General features: G+C 48.8%; 1 protein-coding gene across 5 annotated transcripts in view; it reads left to right on the top strand.

The window, feature by feature from the left end:
* The first annotated feature begins 1,485 nt into the window (after nt 1-1,485).
* The window catches only part of ZFYVE1 (zinc finger FYVE-type containing 1), a 60,423-nt gene continuing 39,789 nt past the window's right edge, over nt 1,486-22,119 (top strand). Inside the window, exons 1-2 of one of the 5 annotated variants that reach the window (XM_089322289.1) lie at nt 1,486-1,735; nt 3,085-3,971. In XM_089322289.1, the coding sequence (XP_089178415.1) occupies nt 3,489-3,971 (483 nt within the window). In that variant the 5' untranslated portion in view covers nt 1,486-1,735; nt 3,085-3,488. Of the gene's footprint in view, nt 1,736-1,858; nt 2,023-3,084; nt 3,972-22,119 lie in introns of those variants that run through there. The other 4 variants (XM_089322288.1, XM_008272102.5, XM_089322291.1 and 1 more) reach the window with 4 other exon arrangements.

Raw genomic sequence — 22,119 nt, 5'->3', positions numbered from 1 at the left:
CTCTCCAATCATAAAAAATATTATCTTGTTCCCAGTACGTCTCAGTATTCTTATTTGATAAGCAGGGATATGAAGCAAACTGAGAAGACTTCAAGAAATTATAGCAGTCGTCCTAGGAACAAAAGCTTCCAGTGCTGTTTCACGGCACACTAGAGCCTAGATCAGTATCTGTTACCTTAGCTTGTTTCTAGAATCTCTCATTTCCTTTCCCCACACCCCTGTATTTCCAAATAACATTTACATTTTACAGTGCTATATATAGCTTAGCTCTTGATAGCCTGGTTTGTGCCCTGGCGTAGGAAAGAAGTCTCTCAGTCATGCTGTGCATTTGGTGCATCTGTGGCTTTCTGCCCAGTCTTGAAAACTTCACTTCCGGCCATGTAATCATCAGACCTGGCTCATTTATTGTGAGGTAGATTTGATTTTATCATTGGTCTATGTATGTTCCTTGAATCATAAGGTAAGCAAAGTATCTGCCTTCAGATCAGGAGGTGGGGTCTTGTCACAGCTTTGTCAATAATTTGCTGTGTGACCTTGGCAAAGCACTTGACCTTAGTTTTTCCCTTCTGGGTTAACGATTATCAGGATAGAATCATATGAGGTTACCGCCGGCATGGACCTCAGAAATTACGCAGTACAATTCCTTCATTTCAGGGATGGGTTGAGTGACTTGTTCCAGGCACCCATATAGCCCGCAGCTTTTCTAGAACATGCACTCGTCTTGGGCATCACAGATCAGTGCTCTTCTCATTACATGAGATTTTCTTTCAATGTTGTTCCAAGAAACAAGCAGGGAAAGAAAGCGAAAGTGCTAGGCAAACATGAGGCCATTTTCAAAAAGCAAGATAACAGTGTTAACCATTAGCAGGCACTGTAGCCTGAAAGTTTATCTGACAATGTACTCTTCTGACTTAAAGAGAATTTAAAATTCAGAAGCTTGAAATTATGTAAGGAAAGATTTTAAAAATAATAGGTAGGAAAAAAGTTAACTGTTGGTTTGAAGAATATCCTTGAAGCGAAAGCAAAACACTATGGCATGAGTACTTGCATTCCCCAGTCAATTCTTTCTAGCTTTTTCCTAGTTTGTGCGGAGTGAAATTGGGGAAGTGTGTTCTTATAGGCTTCTGAAGCAACGTTGGTAGTAAGGGTTATTTGAAATCACGTTATTTGTCTCGCCATTTTCCATCTGTACTTAACACGATTACATCAGTTCTCTAATTTAGCGCCATTCCTTCCCAGGCCACTACCCAAAGCAAGGAGCTAAGACCTGTGAAACCACAGTCAGTGCAAAAACTCCAAGTCCCGAGATGCCCTTTTGTCGGCCTCTACCGCGGGCTCGCCAGCAGCCTCTGCGCTACTGGGAGTTGTAGTCATTAAGCGGCACCACTTCCGGGAAGGAGGCCGAGGACGCACCTCCAGGAACTACCTCTCCCAGGAGACTGTGCGCGAATTCCCCGCCCCCGCCGGCGTCGGGCTCCTCCCCCTCCCGCTCCTCCCTCTTGGACTGCACCGCTCACGCCTTCCTGTTAGTCCGAGCTGGGAGAAGTTCACTCCGATCAGCTGATCCCAACTGACAACAGGAGAGGAGGAAGCCCGGGAGGCAACGAAGGAGGAGGGAGGCGGAGATGGAGGAGATGAGGATGGATCCACCGGTGCCCTGAGAAACAGCCCCCGCCCCCACCGGCGTCCCGCGCGGCCCCCACACGCGTCCTCGCTGCGGCCGAGCTGCTCCGTGGTGGGGTCCCCGGGCCGTCGCGGGCAGGGTGGGGAGGGCACGGCCCTGCGCGGGGCGAGCGATCGTCCTGGGGCTCCGGCTGCCCCTGAGAGGAAGGGGGGCCGGGTGCGGCTGGGGTGGGGGTGGGGTGGCATAAACAATGGATTCGGCTGTGGGCTTTGCCGGCGTGGGGCAGATTTGGGGGGCCCGCCTTTGTTCTTAGGCTCCGCTCCTACCCCTCGGGTTGTGGTGGTGGTGTCCGGGAGGAAGGCTGCCTGAGGAACCCCCGGCCGGAGGGCTGCGTCGAGGTGGGGGCCCCGGTGGGCAGATTGTTTGCTTGCTCTGGCGGGGCCGGGGGGTGGGGGAGGTTGGTGGTGAAGTGTTGTTTTTTGAAGGTTGATTTTCTGTTTTTTTTCACAAATGTGACAAGTTTTGATTTTTGTTTCCGTTTTGGGAGCTGGCTGAGCGTGTCTGAGGTTCTGGTGTAAATAAGGGCCCTCTTCGCTCCCTTGGCCTTCCTTGTTTATGTAAAGATAAGATTGATAGACTGATTACGGTAGGGGAGCTAGCAGAGCGGGAATGGGGGTCAAGGCTGCAGAGAGTTGGAAAATAGTTGTCCCGGTGACAGAAACCTCTTTCTTGCTCCAGCTATCCCTTTTCCTTTCTTCTTTTTTTTTAAAGTTATTTTTAAGTTAGATTTTGAATGACAAAGAGAAAAATGGTTTTGACTCACTGAGGCCTGGCTCTGCAGTGGTCAGAGTGGAGGAATTCTGTCTCCTGTTGCTCCCCCCACCCTTTTTTCTTTTTGCAGAGAAAGGGACTAAAGGAAGTACACTAATTGCTTTATTGTTTTGAACGTGCAGTTGTGGCTGTTGTTTCCAAGTTGCGATCCTTACTAAGCATCTGTCCAGAATGGAAGCAGGCCAGGCAGAGGGTAACTGGTTCTCCCCAGGCCTCTGATGGATCTCAGGCTGTATTCTCTTTTTCCTCTAGGTTTTTACAGGGCTCTTCCTTCACCTCCCCCAGGTGTGCGATGCAGGCGGTTGTCCTTTCAAGGGAGGGAGTATTTGGTGATTTTTGGTTCTCAATTTCATAACAGGATTTTAGTCCGAGAAATAGGGCAGCAGAGTCTCTTATACATGGCTTGGACCTAAAGGTGCTGTTTGTTTTCAAAAGGAGGAGCTTTGGCCCTGATTTTGAGAAGATTTCTAGTGTCAGAACAAGCCAGTCTGAGTCTTGTAAGTGAGGATGCGAATTTTTCTCAGGAATTTTGGCCTAGTATTTAATCACAGTCTTTTTTTTTTTTTTTTTTTTTTTTAGGTGTACTTCTGTTTTTTAAATGAGTGAAATCCATTTCCTTCCTCTTCTAGGCATCATCAGAAATGCTGCCTTGAGGCTGGATTCCATTGGAAGTCTCCCACCCACTTTCTTTTATTCCAGAACCTTTGTGCCTGAGCACAGCAAGGGAGAGTCCACCTGCATGAGCCCGTCAGACTTAGCCGGAAAAGCCCCCTTCAAGTTCATCCTCACAACGTATTTGCCTGCGCTGTATGGAGGAAGAAACCATCAAATCAAGTCAGCGTCGCTGCTGACGCCAGAGTCTTGGAAGCCAAAAATCAAAAACCCGGCCGTTGGTGAGGGCGTGAAGAGCTGAGACAGGACACTGCGGGTTCCCCTTCCTGTGGCCGCCCTGTGCCGCCCCTTCTCTGCGCTCGCTCCTGGTAGAAGCTTGACAACTGTTGTATGGTGCGTGTCACACCCGACCTCCCCGAGTATGAGCGCGCAGACCTCGCCAGCAGAGAAGGGCCTAAACCCGGGGCTGCTGTGCCAGGAGAGCTACGCGTGCAGCGGGGCGGACGAGGCGGTGTTCGAGTGTGACGAGTGCTGCAGCCTGCAGTGCCCGCGCTGCGAGGAGGAGCTCCACCGGCAGGAGCGCCTGCGCGACCACGAGCGCCTCCGCCTCAGGGCCGGCCACGTCCCCTACTGCGACCTCTGCAAGGGCCCCAACGGGCACTCGCCAGGCGTGAGGCAGAGGGCGGCCGTGAGGTGCCAGGCCTGCAAGATCAACTTGTGCCTGGAATGCCAGAGGAGGACTCACTCCGGGGGTAACAAAAGGAGGCACCCCGTTACCGTGTACCTCGTCAGTAAGGTCCAGGATTCGCTGGAGGCAGAGGAGATGGATGAGGAGACCAAGAGGAAGAAGATGACCGAGAAGGTCGTGAGTTTCCTCCTAGTAGATGAAAATGAAGAAATTCAGGTAAGCACTTGGGCACAGAGAGGTCCCAGGACCTGGTGTTGCAAGGCAGTACTCAAAAGCGAATCCTGGGGGTGGGTGTTTGGCACAGCAAAGATAACCGCTTGGCACTCCCACAGCCCACATTGGAGTGCCTGGGTTCCAGTTCCAGGTCGGCTTCCGATTCCAGCTTCCTGCCGGTGCACGCCTGGGAGGCAGTAGGTGATGGCTCAACTTCTTGGGTCCCTGCAACCCACGTGGGAGAGCCAGGTTGAGTTCCCAGCTCCTAGCTTTGGCCTGGCCCAGCTCAAGCTGTTACGCCATTTGGGGCGTGAACCAGCAGTTGGAAGACCTATCTGCTGTGTCGGGTGTGTCTCCGTCTCTTCCCCTTTCTCTTTATCTCCCTCCCCTGTCTTTGCCTTTCAAATGAGTAAGTACATAATAATTAAAAAAAAAAAAAAATCGAGGAGTAGTTTACCTTTTAATCATTAAAAGGCAAGACCTCTGAAGGGTTCGGTTACAGGAATCAGATGTAGCTACCAACTGCTTGACCTTGGGCTGAATTGCTTTACTTCTCTGAGCCTTAGTTTCTTATCTATAAGATGGGGACAGTGCCCGTTTCATTGAGTTTTTGTGTGGATGGGAGAAGACAGTGTTCATAAATCCTGTCGCATAATAAATGCTCAGAATGTGGTAGCTGTTGTGGACATTATTGTTCATATCAGGAAGAGCTGGCTTCAGACAGTGTTCTGAGTGAGAACACTTTGGCGGGTGGGAGTCAGTGTCACCGGGAGGGAGGAAATAGTAGCAGTGGGTCCATGGAACAGCCAGGCACTTAGGCCCGGACTCATTTTAGAAAGGCAGATACTGCAGAAATGTGTGTTTCTTTTTTAGAGATTTATTTATTTGAACGGCAGAGTTACAGAGAGAGAGAGACACAGAGAATAAGAGATCTTCCATCTGTGATTCATTCCCCAAATGTTCACAATGGCCCGAGCAGAGCTGATTTGAAGAAGGAACCAGGAGCTTCTCCTGGGTCTCCCGTGTGGATGCAGGGGCCCATTAGCAGGGAGCTGGATCCAAAGAAGGGCAGCCAGGACTTGAACCCACACCCATATGGGATGCTGGTGCTATGGGCTTTACCTGCTGTGCTACAGTGCTGGCCCTAGTAGTATTTTATTTATTTATTTTTTTAGGATTTATTTTTATTTATTTAAAGGGCAGAGTTATAGAGGGAGAAAGAGAGACAGAGAGATAGAGATCTTCAATCTGCTGGTTTACTTCCCAGATGGCTGCAATGGCCAGGGCTGTGCCAGGCTGAAGCCAGGAGCCCAGGGCTTCTTCTGGGTCTCCCACGTGGGTGAAGGGACCTGGACTTGGGCCATCTTCCACTGCTTTCAAGCTACATTAGCAGGGAGCTGGATTGGAAGTGGAGCAGCCAGGACTTGAATTGGCACCCATATGGGATGCCGGCACTGCAGGCTGGGGCTTTAACCCGCTGTGCCACATCACCGGCCCCATGTATGGGTTCCTTAATCCATTTTCTGTTGCTGTAACAAAATGCCTGAGGCTGAATAATTTGGAAGGAGTAGGAGTTTATTTATTTATCTATTTGGCTCATCCTTCTGGAAGCTAGGACATCTGGTGAGGGCTTCCTGCTGCATTGCCAGGGGGCAGAGGGTGTGGGCATCACCTGGAGACAGAGCCAGGGTGTGTCAGCTCAGAGTAGCGCCCAGTCCCTCAGTCCCCAGCCCCGCCCTGCTGGCCGCACCTCATCCTTATTACCCCTGCAAGAGCCCCCCTTCAAAATGCCATCAACAATTTGTAGTTAACCGCCACAGACTATAGAGCGAGGGCAAGGACAAATGAAAACAAACAAGCGACCAAACAAGCAATGCCATCTGCAGAGGAGATTGGAGAGTGAAGTGTCCACCTGCATTTTGCTGGAGACATTGGCCCATGGCGATTTGGGATTAGTAAAAGCCAGTGAGGGCATCGGGGAAAGCAGATGCCTGACTGCGGTCACTCTGAGTCCCAGCTGAGGAGCAGAGAGGGTGTGATGGAAGAGACTGATGTCGTGTGTGACGGAATGTCAGGGAAGGGGTGGTATCAGGGTTGTGCTTGGAGGTGATGGTCCAGGGTGTGTACCTTTAACTCCATCTGCTGGGATTCGCATCCTGGTTTGCTGTTCACTGGCTTTGGAACCATTTAAGCTCTAAGCCTGTTTGACTTGTACTTGATAGCACTATCGAGAGGGTTCAGAGAGACTGGGATGGAAAGGATTTGTCACAGGCCCTGACACACCGTGTCCACTATGACTTTGTTGTCAGGATCCTTGGTCACTCAGTCCTGCAAGGCATCCCTGTGTCCATTACCAGTTGAGAAACTTCCCAAGCACCTGGTAAACGTTTTTTAAATCTCCTTTTCTCCTCCTTGGAGAAGCTTATGGGAATGAGTTGTATCATGATTCCCATGTACTACCATTGTCAGCGGAATACTTTGCTAACGCAGACTTTTCTTTATTGGTCGGAGAGGAGCTCACAGCGTTGTGGGAGAGTGACCCAGATCCCGTCCTGCCTCCCTTGTCAGCAATAATGTCTTCATTATGGACTACGCGCTAATTGGGCAACATTGTGGACTGAACAGTTCGTACATGGAACACCTGGATCTGGTTGATTTCTGTTGGTTTTGCTGTCGATTCTATATTTTTTGTCAGCCTCTGGAAAGTCATAGTTTGAGTTCCTGTCCCTTTCCACAAGTGAGAGATTTGGGATGAACCAGTAACTCTCCTGCTATCCTCCAAAAATGTTTTTTGGGTAGAAGGAGAACGTGCATTGTTTTTTTCTTTTTGTTAACATTGGTTCATGTTAGTAGGGAACCAGAAAAATATAAAGAAATGTAATGAAGACAAGTCGGGCTACCCAGGGATGATTCTTAGTCTGGGTTTTCCTGCAGGTGCATGTGCCATGTGTATGTTTGAGTTGTTTATGGATATTCATCCTGCTTTTCCACCCTTCATAAACATGGACTGCTTCCCAGGAAATAACAGACTTGATTAACTGCAAGCAGCATTAGTTGGAACTAATGGACTAGGTCAAGATTCGTTCTGAGAGTCGTGAGTGGAAAGTGCTTTAAGAAAATAGGGGCGAGCGGTCAGCACAGCCCGTTGGGGTGTCCGCATCCCGTGTCCTGTGTTTGGCTCCCGGCTCTGCTCTCCATTCCGTCTTCCTGCTGTTGTGCTTCCTGGAAGGTGGCAGGTGATGGCTCAAGTGATTGGAATCTTGTCATCCGCATGGGTGACTCAAATTGAATTCCAAGCCCTTGGGTTTGTCCTGGCCCAGCTCTGGTTGCGGGCATTTGAGGAGTGAACCAGCCAATAAGAAACCTCTTTGCCTCTTTCTCTGCATTTCAAAAAATAAAAAAGAAAACTGAAAAAGTTCAATTTTCTGCTAGGTGGATGTCCAAAATAATTAGATATTTGTCGTATACAAATTAGATTATAAATTCAATTAGAGGGGCCAGTACTAGTGTAGTGGGCCAAGATTCGCCTGCAGTGCCGGCATCCCATCTGTGGCCTGGTTTGAACAATTACCATTGACAGTTAACTGTAGGCCCTTGTAGAATTTTTTCAGGGGTACTTATGAGTATAGGTATGCATTCTTCTCATTTTTATTTATTTTTAAAAGATTTATTGAAAGAGTGACAGAGAGGTCTTCCATCCATTCTTTGACCCCCTAAATGCTCACAACAGCTGGGGAACTCCATCTGGGTCTCACCTGGGTGACAGGGACTCAAGGACTCGAGTACTCTAGCCATCTGCGGCCTCCCAGGTGCATTAGCAGAAAGCTGGATTGGAGGGAAAGAAGCCAGGGCTCTAACCAGGCAGTCCATCAGGGGATGGGATATCCCACACGGCTGCTTATGTTGCTTGCCACAGTGCCTGCCCCTTTGCATGGTATTTCTTTGAATGTTTTTTCTGTAATTTTGCCTGTTAATGAATATTTGAATTGTTACAAACAAGATTATGATGGATATCCTGTATATCTATTTAGAAATAGAATCTCTTATCAAGTGAAATGAATTTTTTTTTTTTTTGGACAGGCAGAGTGGACAGTGAGAGAGAGAGACAGAGAGAAAGGTCTTCCTTTGCCGTTGGTTCACCCTCCAATGGCCGCCGCGGCCAGCGCGCTGCAGCCGGTGCACCACGCTGATCCGACGGCAGGAGCCAGGTACTTCTCCTGGTCTCCCATGGGGTGCAGGGCCCAAGCACTTGGGCCATCCTCCACTGCACTCCTGGGCCACAGCAGAGAGCTGGCCTGGAAGAGGGGCAACCGGGACAGAATCCAGCGCCCCAACCGAGACTAGAACCCGGTGTGCTGGCGCCGCAAGGCGGAGGATTAGCCTAGTGAGCCACGGCGCTGGCAAAGTGATATGAATTTTAAATGTATATAGACTTGACATTTCTGACCTTTATTAACCTCTAAAGTGCTTAAATGACTGTCTCATGGGTTCTAGTCTTGCTCATGTTAGCTAAACTCTGGTGAGCTCTTACTATGGTATCAGGACTTATTCTTAGAACTTAATTATATGTGATCATTTATTTATTTTTAAAGATTTTTTATTTATTTGAAAGAGTTACAGAGAGAGGTCTTCCATCTGCTGGTTCATTCCCCAGATGGCTGCAGCAGTCAGAGCTGAGCTGATCTGAAGTCAGGAGCCAGGAGCTTCCTCCTGGTCTCTCACGCTAGTGCAGGGGCCCAAGGTCTTGGGCCATCTTCTACTGTTTTCCCAGGCCACAGCAGAGAGCTGGATCAGAAGTGGAGCAGCAGGACTAGAACCAGTGCCCATATGGGATGCTGGTGCTACAGGCTAGGGTTTTAACCTGCTATACCACAGTACTGGCCCCTGTTTATTTATTTTTAAAGACTTATTTATTTGAAAGTCAGAGTTATAGAGAGAAAGTAAGAGAGAGATCTTCCATCTGCTGATGCATTCCCCAAATGACTACAGTGGCCACGGCCAGGTAAGGCCAAAGCCAGGAACCAGGGCTTTGCTCTGCTCTGCTTTCTCCCTCCCTCCCTCCCTCCCTCCCTTCCTTCTTTCCTTCCTTCCTTCCTTTTACTTGAATGGCAGAGTTATGGGGGGTGTGTGTGCAGGGAGAGAGAGACAGAGATCTTCCATTTTCTGTTCACTCCCCAAATGGCCGCAATGGCTGGATCTGGATCAGGCCAGAGCCAGGAGTCAGGAGCCAGGCGCTTCTTGTGAGTCTCCCACATGGGTGCAGGGGCCCAAACAAAGACTTGGGCTATCTTCTGTTACTTTCCCAGGCACATTAGTGGGGAGCTGGATTGGAAGTAGAGCAGCCAAGAATTGAACCAACGACCGTATGAGATACCAGCATCTCAGGTGGCAACTTTACCTGCTACACCATAGGACTGGCCTCTGTATGAGATCTTTTAATCTGATACGAGCCCTATGTGTTAGTTTCTTCTTGCTGCTCTAACAAATTACCATACTTAGTGGCTTAAAACAACACACACTCAGGTCAGATATGCCAGAATGAGTCAACAGGGCTGTGTTCCTTCTGACTATAAAAGAGAGTCTCTTTCCTTGTCTTCTGGCTTCTAAAGTCCACCCGTATTCCTTGGCTCTTATTCCCATCATCCAACTTCAAAGCCAGCAATGTAGCATTTCCCAGTATCCCTTTCTGTTTCTCTGCTTCCCTTGTTGTGTTACCTGCTGTAACTGTGGCCCTTCAGCCTCCCTCTTACAAGGAGCCTGTGAATACATTTGGCCCACTAGATAGTCCACCATAACCTCCCCATGTTGTCATTCTTAGCTCAGTCTGTCTGCAGAGTCCCCTTTGCCACATACAAGTGACATACTCACAGGTTCCAGGGATTAGGACTTGGACATGGGGCCTGCCACACCCTGTGAGGTAGATTGTGTTTCACAGATGAGGACACTGCAGCTCAGAGACAAGTAACTTGCCAAGATCAAGTTACAGTTAGCCAACACAGACGTTGGGCTCTATAATTCTCACTCTTAACGGTGAGCATTACATTCTTACTGTCAATGAGTCTTATTTATTTTTTATTTTTTGGATTTATTATTTGAAAGGCAGAGTTAGAGAGAGTGAGTGAGTTAGAGATCTTCCATCTGCTGGTTTACTCCCTAAATGGTACCAGCACTGGGCCAGGCTTAAGCCAGGAGCCAGGATCTCTGTCTGGGTCTCCCACATGGGTAGCAGGGGCCCAAATGCTTGGGCCGTCTTCCGCTGCTTTCTTAGGCAAATTAGCAGGCAGCTGGATTGGAAGTGGAGCAGCTGAGAGCGGAACTGGTGCTGTGATATGGGATAACAGCATCACAGCCTAACCCGCTGCACCACAACACTGGGGCCTCAACTTTGTTGTTGTTGTTGGCTGTGCTGCTTCTTAGTTTAGTACATAGATTATTTAGCACCTTGTAGGGTGTTACTGTTGTGTGCAGTTTCCTCAAAGTCTGTGGCCTAGAGCCTTTTAAGGGTTGTTGCTTGGGTTTTGGATATTACTCAGTGTAATGGCCAGGGCTGGGACAGGCCAAAGGCAGGAGTGAGGAGCTTCTTTCGGGTCTCCCATGTGGGTAGCAGGAGCACAAGTGCTTGTGCCACCTTCTGCTGCCATCCCAGGCACGGTAGTGGGGAGATGGATTGGAAGTAGAGCAGCCAGGACTTGAACTAGTGCCCATATGGGATTCCAGCCCTGCAGGTGGAAGCTTAACCTGCTACCGCACAGTGCCAGCCCCAAGTGTTGTTTTTTTTTTTTTTTAATGAAAGGTAGAAAGACAGTCAGAGCTCCATCCGCTGGTTCACTCTCTAGATTGGCACAACAGCTGGGGCTGAGCCAGGCCAAAGCTGGGAGCTGGAAACTCAAATCCAGGTCTCATGTGATTGGCAGGAAGCCAGTTCCTTGAGCTGTCACCACTGCCTCCCATAGCCTGCATTAGCAGGAAGCTGGAATGAGGAACCAGAGCAGGCACTCTGATGTGGGATATGGATGCCCACCTGGTAGAGGCAACTTCTAAGCAGAGACGTAGACCTCTAGAGAGAGGGAATGCGAAGAGACGGCGCGTTTGAGACACAGGAGCAGACCAGTGTGGCAGGTGTGAGCTGGTGGAGAGCAGTGAAGAACGTGGCATAGCGGTAATGGGGGCCGGATTCGAGGAGGTCTTGCCAGCCCGAGACGGACATGAGGATTCTCTTTTAAGGGAATGGGAAGCAGCAGACTGCTTTACGGTAGGAAGTCACATGACCTGACAGCAGGTTTCCAGAGATTTCCTTTTGTCTTTAGCATAAAGACTAGATTGCAGTGATTGCAGTGCCTAAAAGGGAAAGCTGGAAACCACAGAGGCTGTTGCTGATGAGGTGAGAGGTTATTGAGACAGAGAGGCATTGATGAATTTGGGACAAAGTTTGGAAGCAAAACAGGAGTGTTGGTCTATTGAATGGAGGAGTGAGTGGGTAGGAGAATTCAGTGGTGACTAAGTGTTTGGTTTATGCAAATAACACCAGCTTCATACCTCAGATTTTATTGATGTCAGCTGATTGTCTTTGAGAACCCACCTTACCCCATAAAGAGGCTGTGTTAGTCTCATTTGGTATTACCTAGCAGTGGTTCTCACAGGGGTGATTTTGCTCCCCCAGGGGGCTTTTGGCAACGTTTGGAGACATCTTTGCTGTAAGTGGGGCAGGAGAGGATGCCGTTGGCTCATGGGTAGAGGCTGGGGTACTACTACGTATCTTCCACAGGGCGTAGGGCAGCTGCTCCCTCTCCAATGCCCCACATAATTATCTGGAACAGAATGTCGGTAGTGTTGGGACTAAGAAACTGATGATGAAGATTTAGTCTGGTAGTGGATGTGGATTCTACTAAAGTGGGAAACATATCAGGGACAAAAAATGTAACCAAACATGTTTTTCCTTCCTCTTTTGGTTCTGTTCACTGCTCAGAAGAAACCAAGCTGGTCGAATCAATATTCTCTTTGGGTTTCTTTTGCAGCCTTTCCAGTGAAATGGTTGGGCTCTCTGGGTTGTGCTCATTGATTTTGTAGGCCTCAGTGGAACAGTGCTAGGAAAACCAAGGGACTTACAGATCCATTATTTAAAACCCATAATAAATAGATGATCCACGTGGACAAGTCATCCAGAATCTCTTGAAGCCAGGGCGCACCCTTAGCAGAGAACTCAAAGGTTAGAAAAATAAAGTTTCTAGCAATTGCGGTTCCTAGTGGAGGAAGAGGAGAGTGTTTTCCTACCTGTTGTGTCCTATAAGGGACTCAGGCACTTGTCTTCAGAGTGTTTACCAATCAGGAGGGAAAAAGGGGAAACACTAAAAGGTATCTTTCCCCTTCATTCTTGTCTTTTTTTTTTTTTTTTTTTTTTTTTTTTTTTTTTTTTTTAAGAGAAACTCATACAGGTTTTTCCTCGCTTCATACCACCCCATTCTCCTCTTTGTCTCTTTTCGGCACACTTCCTGTGGCTGTCCTCTTTCCAAGAGAGCGGAGAAGCAGCAGACAGGAAGTTTTCCCTGTCTGCACCTCATGCTTGTTGACCCCTGATGGTCATGAGAGGAGACCAGGAACTTTCTTGGCTGAAAGACCCCTGACCTTTGGTCTTCTCAGGCTGAGCATGTGGGAGGGCTGATGAGGAAGCCAGTGACCCGAGGGTGGTCGAGAAGGGACTAGGAAATGCCCCCCTGGGCCAGGTCCTCCATGACTTAGACATAGCTGTGGACCCTCTCTTGAATGGGAGTCCAGGATGATCTGCTCCTGTCCCTGAGACCGTTCCTTTAAGAAGATCCATCCTGGTGCTTGGCTCCCGCCCTTGTTTACAGTCCCAGAATAGAGCCGCTCCAGACACTGGGCCTTTGCTTTCTCTCTGTTTTTAAATTGGCTAAAGACACATCATTCCAGCGGGATTCTCATTACAGAAGAGCAGAGGGCGCTTCCTTTGTGTGGGGGCGTTCCCTGCCAGGTCTGCCTGAGCTGGTCTGCCATGGTTGTGTGCTGCAACCCTGCTTCAGCTCCTGTGCCATCGACCCCTGGGCCCTGTGCTCGCTTCCTGGGCTGGTTGCTTCTTGGGACCTGCTCCTTCCAGGCCCTCTGTTTGGGACAGGCTGGCAGAAGCCCCTCCGGGCACCATCTGGTCAATAGGATCCTGAGCCAGAGGGATGGAAGTCTTCTCAGGTGTTGAGTGTCCCTGTTTTGTCAAGCAATCAGACTAGAGCAATGTGAGGACTAATTTTGGGACTGTGGCTGGTTAACCCTTGGGTGGATTCTGGTTGGAACATGAATATAGGAGGGGATTCTAGGAAGATGTGGGAAAAGAGAATTATTATTTTGGTGCAGATTTTTTTTTTTTTGAGATCTGTGCATGGTTATTCCAGCAGATACATTTTCCATGAACTTTTTGAAGACCCTTGGTATGCATAAGTGAAGTTCACAATTTTTTTTTTTTTTTTGGCAGGCAGAGTGGACAGTGAGAGAGAGAGACAGAGAGAAAGGTCTTCCTGTTCCATTGGTTCACCCCCAAGTCGCCACTGCAGCCGGCGCACCACGCTGATCTGAAGCCAGGAGCCAGGTGCTTCTCCTGGTCTCCCATGCGGGTGCAGGGCCCAAGCACTTGGGCCATCCTCCACTGCCTTCCCGGGCCACAGCAGAGAGCTGGACAGGAAGAGGAGCGACCGGGACAGAATCCGGCACCCCAACCGGGACTAGAATCCGGTGGCTGGCGCCGCAGGCAGAGGATTAGCCTATTGAGCCGCGGCACCAGCTGAAGTTCACAATTTTTTTTTTTTTTTTTGACATGCAGAGTGGACAGTGAGAGAGAGAGACAGAGAGAAAGGTCTTCCTTTGCCGTTGGTTCACCCTCCAATGGCCACTGCGGCCGGTGCGCTGTGGCCGGCGCACCGCGCTGATCTGGTGGCAGGAGCCAGGAGCCAGGTGCTTTTCCTGGTCTCCCATGGGGTGCAGGGCCCAAGCACCTGGGCCATCCTCCACTGCACTCCCTGGCCACAGCAGAGGGCTGGCCTGGAAGAGGGGCAACCGGGACAGAATCCGGCGCCCCGACCGGGACTAGAACCTGGTGCGCTGGTGCCGCTAGGCGGAGGATTAGCCTAGTGAGCCACGGCGCCGGCCCGAAGTTCACAATTTTTAAAAAAATATTTATTTGAGAGGCAGAGTTAACAGACAGATCAAGAGACAGGGAGAGAGGTCTCCCATCCGCTGATTGACTCCCCAGATGGCTGCAGCGGCCCCAGCTGGGCCTATTCAAAGCCAGGAGCCAGAAGCTTGGCCCATCTTCTACTGCTTCCCCAGGCCTTTAGCAGGGGGAGCTGGATTGGAAGTGGAGCGACCAGGACTTGAACTGCTGCCCATATGGGATGCTGGTCCGGCAGGTGGAGGCTTAGCATACTGTGACACAGTGCGACCCCCAAAGTTCACATTTTTTTTTGTACCAAAATAACCTAACCTTTTAATTGCATTATTCTATGAACTTTTTGAAGAACGCTTGTATTTACTATTGGTTTTTCAGGTATCCTACTTACAAAAGGTAGGAGGGGCAGACATTGTGGTGCAGAGTAGGCTGCCCTTGGGATGCTTTTATCCCAAGTCAGCGTGCTGGATGGAGTCCTGGCTACTTTCCTTCTGATCCTGCAACCTGGCAGGCAACAGAAGATGATTCAAGTACGTGGGCCCCCGTCCCATATGTGGGAGACCTTGATGGGGTTCTGGACTTTTGATGTCAGACTGGTCCTGTCCTGGCTGTTGGGGCATTTGGGGAGTGAACCAGTGGATGGAAGCTTTTTTTCTGTCTGTCCTTCTGTTGTGTTGCCTAATAAACATTTTTTAAAGAACCTCCAGTAGCTGAAATTTTAAAAGAAGTAACAAAATAACAAGTGTTTATGAGCTGTCTGTTAAAATGATAAGCCATAATTGGATGTGTCCAGTAGCCTGCCTTCCCTGCCACTGGGTTTTGCTCATAGAAACCCAAATAAAAGCCCCTTTTGTTCAGTGGTGGTGGCAGCGGGGAAGGCATTATATGGGATTACTGGGAAACACAGGGTGGAGGATGACTCAGACAAACAGAAGATGAAAGAGCCCCTATTTTGTGCCTTCAGTTTCTGCTCAGCATCATGGGTGCTTTCTCAGCTTTGGGCTGATTCAGTTGTAACATACCCCTGGCATGTGCCCTGGGAAGCTATTCTGTTTAGTCCAAGGCTCTTTAAAATTTGACCCGTGTGAGCCACTGAAGCCGCCGTGAGTCAGCTTTTCAGGGAACCTCTTTTTAATTATTTTAAGTTAACCTCCAAGTGGTGTGCTTCTGTTCTTTCTCATCTCTCAGTTTGTTGAAGTGATTGATTTTTCTAGCATATGGCAAGCATTTGGCTCTTTGAGCCACAGTTAATATCATATTAAGTTGGCTTTGTATGTTTTCCCGGTGGGTACATCCACTGGCTGTTCCACTCTTGTCTGTCCTGGAGATTAGGTAGCACAGAAAAGCCTCCCATGGCTGCCTGAGCTGGGGTGGGAAGTCTAACCTGTTGTGGGAGGAGCTCCCGCGTCATCTCTGAGGTTAGCACTGGTAAATGTATTGAGCACATTTGAGGTGATGGGAAACCAAGGAAAGTTCCAGGCAGGAAGAATTGGAAAGACCTTTAGGAAGAGATACAGGCTTGTTTGTTTTTAAAATCTTTATTCACTTTCGTCTACTTGAGAGGCAAGGTGACAGGGAGAGTGAGAGGGTGAGGGAGAAAGAGAGAGAGAGAGAGAGATCCATCTTCCATCCACTGGTTCATTTGCAAAATGCCTGGAACAGTCAGGGCTGGGCAAGGCAAATCTAGGAACCAGAATTCCATGGGAACTCCCATGTGGGTGGCAGGGACCAAAATAGATGGGCCATCATCTGCTGTCTTCCAGGGACATTAGCAGGAAGATGAATTGGAAGCAGAGTCATTAGGACTTGGACTGGGCACTCCGACACGGGTTGTAGGCCTCCTAAGCAGAGGCTTAACCCACCGTGCCACAGTGCCCGCCCCCAGAGGGACTTCAGAAGGCAGGAGAGGGTGGATGCTTCCTTGGAGGATGTTTTTGCGCCTTTTGCCCCCTTTTCCAATGGCCTGTCCAGCAGTTAAGAGGCTATGTTTGGCCTGTCGGGTCAGCTGGGTCGTGGCTGGGGATCTTGGGCAGAGATGTGAGCACCGCATATAAGCAACTGACCCCTGGCTTGACTTAATTTGAGAATTCGACTTTCTGGGAACTTCTATAATTTTGTTTCTTTTCCTTTCCTGGTCTCTCTTTTTCTTAAGTTAGATTATTACTTTTCCCAGAGAATCTGACTTTAGATGCTAGAATGCTGGGGAAGAACTGACAGAGCCTGGTTTAGGCACCTAGTTATAGACTCTCCAGGTTTAAGTTAAGGGATAATACAACCCTGAGCAATCCAGCACTCAGGGAAAGAGTATTTGAGAAATTCTGTGTGATAAGTAGATCATTTCTAGGGCTACACTGTTCCATCATCTCTCAGCCTTTTCTTTCCAGGAGCTCAGCACATTTCAGGTGTGTCATTTTAGTAATAGTCATGAACATTTATTGAATTGTCAGTTGTGTGCCTATTAGTTTGGGTAATATATGTGAACAGATGTTTTATATGAATTGATATTTTAATATTTTTTTTTAGATTTATTTTATTTATTTGGAAGTCAAGAGTTATATAGAGAAAGAGAGAGATAAATAGAAAGATCTTCCATCTGCTTTTTCACTCCCCAAATGGCCATAATGGCCAGGGCTGGGTTGGATTGAAGCTAGGAGCCAGGAGTTTCATCAGCGTTTCCCATGTGGGTGCAGGGGCCTAAGCATTTGGGCCGTCAAACTGCTTTCCCAGGAGCAATAGCAGAGAGCTGGATTAGAAATGGAGCAGCCAGGACTTGAACTAGTACCCAGATGGGATGCCTATGCTGCAGACAGCAGCTTAACCTGCTGTACCCCAGTGCTGGCCTCAATGAACAAATATTTTAAAATTAAAATTCAGGGTAAACAGAGTGGGGAGAAATGACAGCGTTCTTTTCCCCTGGAAAACCCAGTTCTCTTTTGTTTGTCCCCGAGTAGAGGCTATTTGAAGATCCACAGTTCTGTTTGTGCACTCTTTGTGGCCCTGGTGGCCACAGGTGTAGTTTGTAGCGGGTAAGGCACTATTGTTTTTCCCCCATGTCTCAACATGCCAGATAATGCCAGATATATGCCAGATAATCTGTTTCTATTCGCCCCCCTCCTTCCTTTGTTTCTCTCTCTCCCTTTCCTCTTCCATCTCCCTACCCCTTTCATGAGTTAAGACTTTAAATCTTGGAGCAGGTGTGTGGTGCAATGGTCAAGTCGTCTGCGTCTGCATCCCATGCCATTGTGCGTGTGATAGTTTTGAGTGTTGAGGCATGTCTAGTAGTAGTTCATTTCTTTCTATTGCTGAGTAGTGCTACATTTTATGAATATGTCATCACTTACTTATCTGTCCAGATGTTGTTAGACATGTTGTTTAATATAAATTTTAATTGTTTAAGAATTGTTTCTTTTTCATGTAAAAATTTTTTAATTGAAATATGTAATTCATAGAACAGAATGTAGCTTTTTTTTTTTTTTTTTAAGATTTATTTCTGGGCTGGTGCTGTGGCGTAGTAGGTTAAGCTGCCTTCTACAGTGCTGGCCTCCTATGCTGTTCCAGTCTCCGCTGCTCCACTTCTGATCCAGCTCCCTGCTAATGTGCCTAGAAAAACAGTGGGAGACCTGGAAGAAGCTCCTGGCTTCTGGCTTTGGATTGGCTCAGCTCCTGCTGTTGTGGCCATCTGGGGAGTGAACCAGTGGATGGAAGATCTCTTTCTGTCTTTCTCTCTCTCTGTCACTCTGCCTTTCAAATAAATAAGTCTTTTTTTTTTTTTTTTTTTTTTTTTGACAGAGTGGACAGTGAGAGAGAGAGAGAGAGAAAGGTCTTCCTTTGCCGTTGGTTCACCCTCCAATGGCTGCCGCGGCCGGCGCACTGTGCCGATCCGAAGGCAGGAGCCAGGTGCTTCTCCTGGTCTCCCATGGGGTGCAGGGCCCAAGCACTTGGGCCATCCTCCACTGTACTGCCTGGCCACAGCAGAGAGCTGGCCTGGAAGAGGGGCAGCCGGGACAGAATCTGGTGCCCCAACTGGGACTTGAACCCGGTGTGCCGGCGCCGCAAGGCGGAGGATTAGCCTAGTGAGCCGTGGCACTGGCCCATAAATAAGTCTTAAAAAGAAAAAAAAAATGTTCACAGGCAGAGTGACAGAGAGAGAGAGAGATCTTCAACCTGCTGACTCAGAGGCAGAGCAGTGCGCTCCCATTCACTGCCATTTGCTGACTCATTCCCCAGATGTTTGCAATGGCTGGGGCTGGGCCAGGTCAAATGCAAGAGCTTCTTCCGGGTCTCCCACATGGCTGGCAGGAACCCAAGTGCTTGGGCCATCTACTACTGCCTTCCCAGGCACATTAGCAGGGATCTAGATTGAAATTGGAGCAACCAGGACTCCAACATGTGCTCCGATATGTGATGCTGGCTTTGCAAGCAGTGGCTTACATTACTGTGCCACAACCCTTGCCCCCAAATTAATCATTTTAAAGTATGCAATTCAGTGGTGTTTAGTGCATTCATGATGTTACATATCCAGCACCTCTGTCTATTTGTACAACATTTTCATGGGGCCAGTTTGAGTCCCAGCTGCTCCACTTCCAATCCAGCTCCCTACTGGTGCACCTGGGAAAGCAGCAGAAGATGGCCCAAGTGCTTGGGCCCCTGCACCCACTCTTTTTTTTTTTTTTGACAGGCAGAGTGGACAGAGAGAGAGACAGAGAGAAAGGTCTTCCTTTTCCGTTGGTTCACCCTCCAATGGCTGCTGCGGCTGTTGCGCTGGGGCCGGCTCACTGCACTGATCCGAAGCCAGGAGCCAGGTGCTTCTCCTGGTCTCCCATGGGGTGCAGGGCCCAAGGACCTGGGCCATCCTCCTCTGCCTTCCCGGGCCACGGTAGAGAGCTGGACTGGAAGAGGAGCAACCGGGATAGAATCTGGTGCCCCGACCGGGACTAGAACCCGGTGTGCCGGTGCCGCACGGCGGAGGATTAGCCTATTGAGCTGCAGGCTGGCCACCCTGCACCCACTCTTCTGGAGAACTGGAAGAGGCTCCTTGTTCCTGGTTCTGGCTTTGGCTTGGCCTTGCCCTGGTCGTTGTGGCTGTTTGGGGAGTGAACTGGTGGATGGAAAGTCTCTTTCTGTTTCTGTCTCTCTCTCTCTAACCCTGCCTTTCAAATAAATACATCTTTAAAAAGGAAACCAAAAACCCCCACATTTTCATTGCCCCAAAAGAAAACTCTGTACCTGGGAACAGTCTGTCCCCTGGGGCAGTGATTTTTTTTTGTCGTCTTCATACAGCTTTTATTATTTTGCAATTATAAAAAGAACATAGATTCATCATGTGAAAATATCAAACATACAATGAGTGCAAAACTTTATCTTAATTTTATAATAGAATTAAAGCCATTATTAGTACCTCAGTCCTTTTGAATGTTGTGTTTACTTTTTTTAAAAAAAAGTTTTTATTTATTTATTTGAGAGGTAAAGTTACAGACAGTGAGAGGGAGAGACAGAGAGAGGTCTTCCATCCACTGATTCACTCCCCAAATGGCCGCAATAGTTGGAGCTGAACCGATCTGAAGCCAGGAGCTGGGAACTTCTTCTGCGTCTCCCATGTGGGTGCAGGGGCCCAAGGACTTGGGCTACCTTCCACTGCTTTCCCAGGCTACAGCAGAGAGCTTGATTGGAAGAGGAGTAGCTGGGACTCTAACGGGCACCCATATGGGATGCCAGTGCCTCAGGCAGGCTGAGGATTAACCTACTGTACCAGGGTGCCGGCCCCCGTGTTTACTTTTTTTTTTTTTTTAAAGATTTATTTATTTATTTGAAAGTCAGAGTTACACAGAGAGAGGAGAGGCAGAGGGAGAAAGAGGGAGATGGGTCTTCCATCCGCTGGTTCACTCCCCAACTGGCTACTATGGCCAGAGCTGCACCGATCTGAAGCAAAGAGCCAGGAGGTTCTTCCGGGTCTCCCTTGCGGGTGCAGGGGCTCAAGGACTTGGGCCATCTTCTACTGCTTTCCCAGGACATATCAGAGAGCTGGATCAGAAGTGGAGCAGCCAGGTCTGGAACCGGCGCCCATATGGGATGCTGGCGCTTCGGTCCAGGACATTAACGCTCTGCGCCACAGCACTGGCTCCCCGTGTTTACTCTTAAAACAGTTTTACTGTGGTGTTCGTGTATCAGCAGTTCACCTGTCTAAAGCGGACAATTCAGTGGTGTTTGGCTATTTACATGTAATAGGACCCATCACCACAATTGTAGAACATTTGTGTTTTTTAATTAATTAACTAATTTGTAAGGCCGAGTTACCAAGAGGAGAGACAGACAGATCTTCTATCTTCTGATTCATTCCCTAATGGCTGCAACAGCCCAGGATGGGCCAGGTTGAAGCCATGAGCCATGCCCTCCATCTAGGTCTCTTAGGTGGGTGGCAGGGGCCTCTGGGCATGAGTACTTGACTCTTACGTTCATTAGCATCTAAAACAGTGTTTGGCACTTAATAGGTCCTCCAGTGATACCTGGTGAATAAATGAATGTCTTGGCTAGTTGTGCTCTATAGTGTGCTATATTGTGTTCTAACAGAATATCGGGGGCTGGGTAATTTGTGAACAGTAGGAAGTTATTTCTCACGCTTGGAGAGGCTGGGAAGTCTAAGAGCAAGGTCCCGGCAGGCTGGGTACTGGTGAGGGCCAGTTCCTGTTCCTAAGCGAGCTTTTCCTCCCGCACAGGGGACAGTGAGTGTCCTTGCCTGGCTGGGGAGCTAAAAGAAATAACTCACCCCCTTGAGCCTACCTCCCCCTTTTTCTGAAAAATATTTATTTTCTTTGAAGAGCAGAGAGACAAGAGACAGATAAAGCTCCCAACTGGTGGTTCAGTCCCCAGCTGCCTACATTGTCAGGGACTGGACCAGGCCAAAGCCAGGAGCTGGGAACTCAATCCCGGTCTCCATGTGGTTGGCAGGAATCCACTGACTTGATCCACTGCCTGCTGCTTCCCAGGGTGTGTATTAGCAGGAAGCTGGAGTTGGGAACACAGGGGGACAAGAACCCACACACTGCAGCACTAGATACTGGTACCCCAAGCAGCATCTTATTATTAAAGACTTACTTACTCATTTGAAACTCAGAGTTATATATATAGAGAGACAGAACAAGAGATTTTTTTATCTGTTGGTTCACTCCCCAAATGGCGGCAACAACCGGGACTGGGTGACCCTGAAACCAGGGGCTTTGTCTGGGTCTCACACGTGGGTTCAGCGGCCCAAGCATTTAGGCCTTCTTCTGTGGCTTTCCCAGGCATGTTACCAGGGAGCTGGATCAGGAGTGGAGTAGCCAGGACTCCAACCAGTGTCCATATGGGATGCTGGTATCCCAGGTGGAGGCTTAACCCACTATACCACAAACGCCAGCCCCCCAAACAGCATCTTTTTATTTTTTTAAAAAAGTATTTATTTATTATTTGAAAGGCAGAGTTACAGAGGCAGAGGCAGAGAGAGGTAGAGAGAGAGGTCTTCCATCTGTTGGCTCACTCCTCAAATGGCAGCAATGGCTGGAGCTGGGCCGATCTGAAGCCAGGAGCCTGGAGCTTCTTTCAAGTCTCCTATGTGGGTGCAGGGGCTCAAGGACTTGGGCCGTCTTTTACTGCTCTCCCAGGCCATAGCAGAGAGCTGGATCGTAAGTAGAGAGGCCAGGACTCAAACCAGCACCCATATGGGTTGCTGATACTGTAGGTGGTGGCTTTACCTGCTACGCCAAAGTGCTGGCCCCCAAACAGCTGTGCCACATCTGCTACCTGCCATCTGAGCCTTGTTGTCCCACCCATGAGTGCTGTGCTCTCATGATTTACCTGCTGGAATACCATCACATTGGTGATTCAGTTTCTACATGAATTTTGTGAGATCCAAAGGTTCAGACCTTCAGTGTGAGTTAATGATAATGAATGAATGAATTCCACAGTTATCTGAAGAGTATCAGCTGTGTGTTGACAACTGAGGGA

This window comes from Oryctolagus cuniculus, chromosome 20 (genome assembly GCF_051225735.1).
Source record: "Oryctolagus cuniculus isolate XC-2025 breed Fujian yellow rabbit chromosome 20, ASM5122573v1, whole genome shotgun sequence".
In the NCBI taxonomy this organism is placed as follows: Eukaryota; Metazoa; Chordata; class Mammalia; order Lagomorpha; family Leporidae; genus Oryctolagus; species Oryctolagus cuniculus.
Note: the sequence above shows the minus strand (reverse complement) of the source record. Positions and strands in the feature narration are given on the sequence as shown.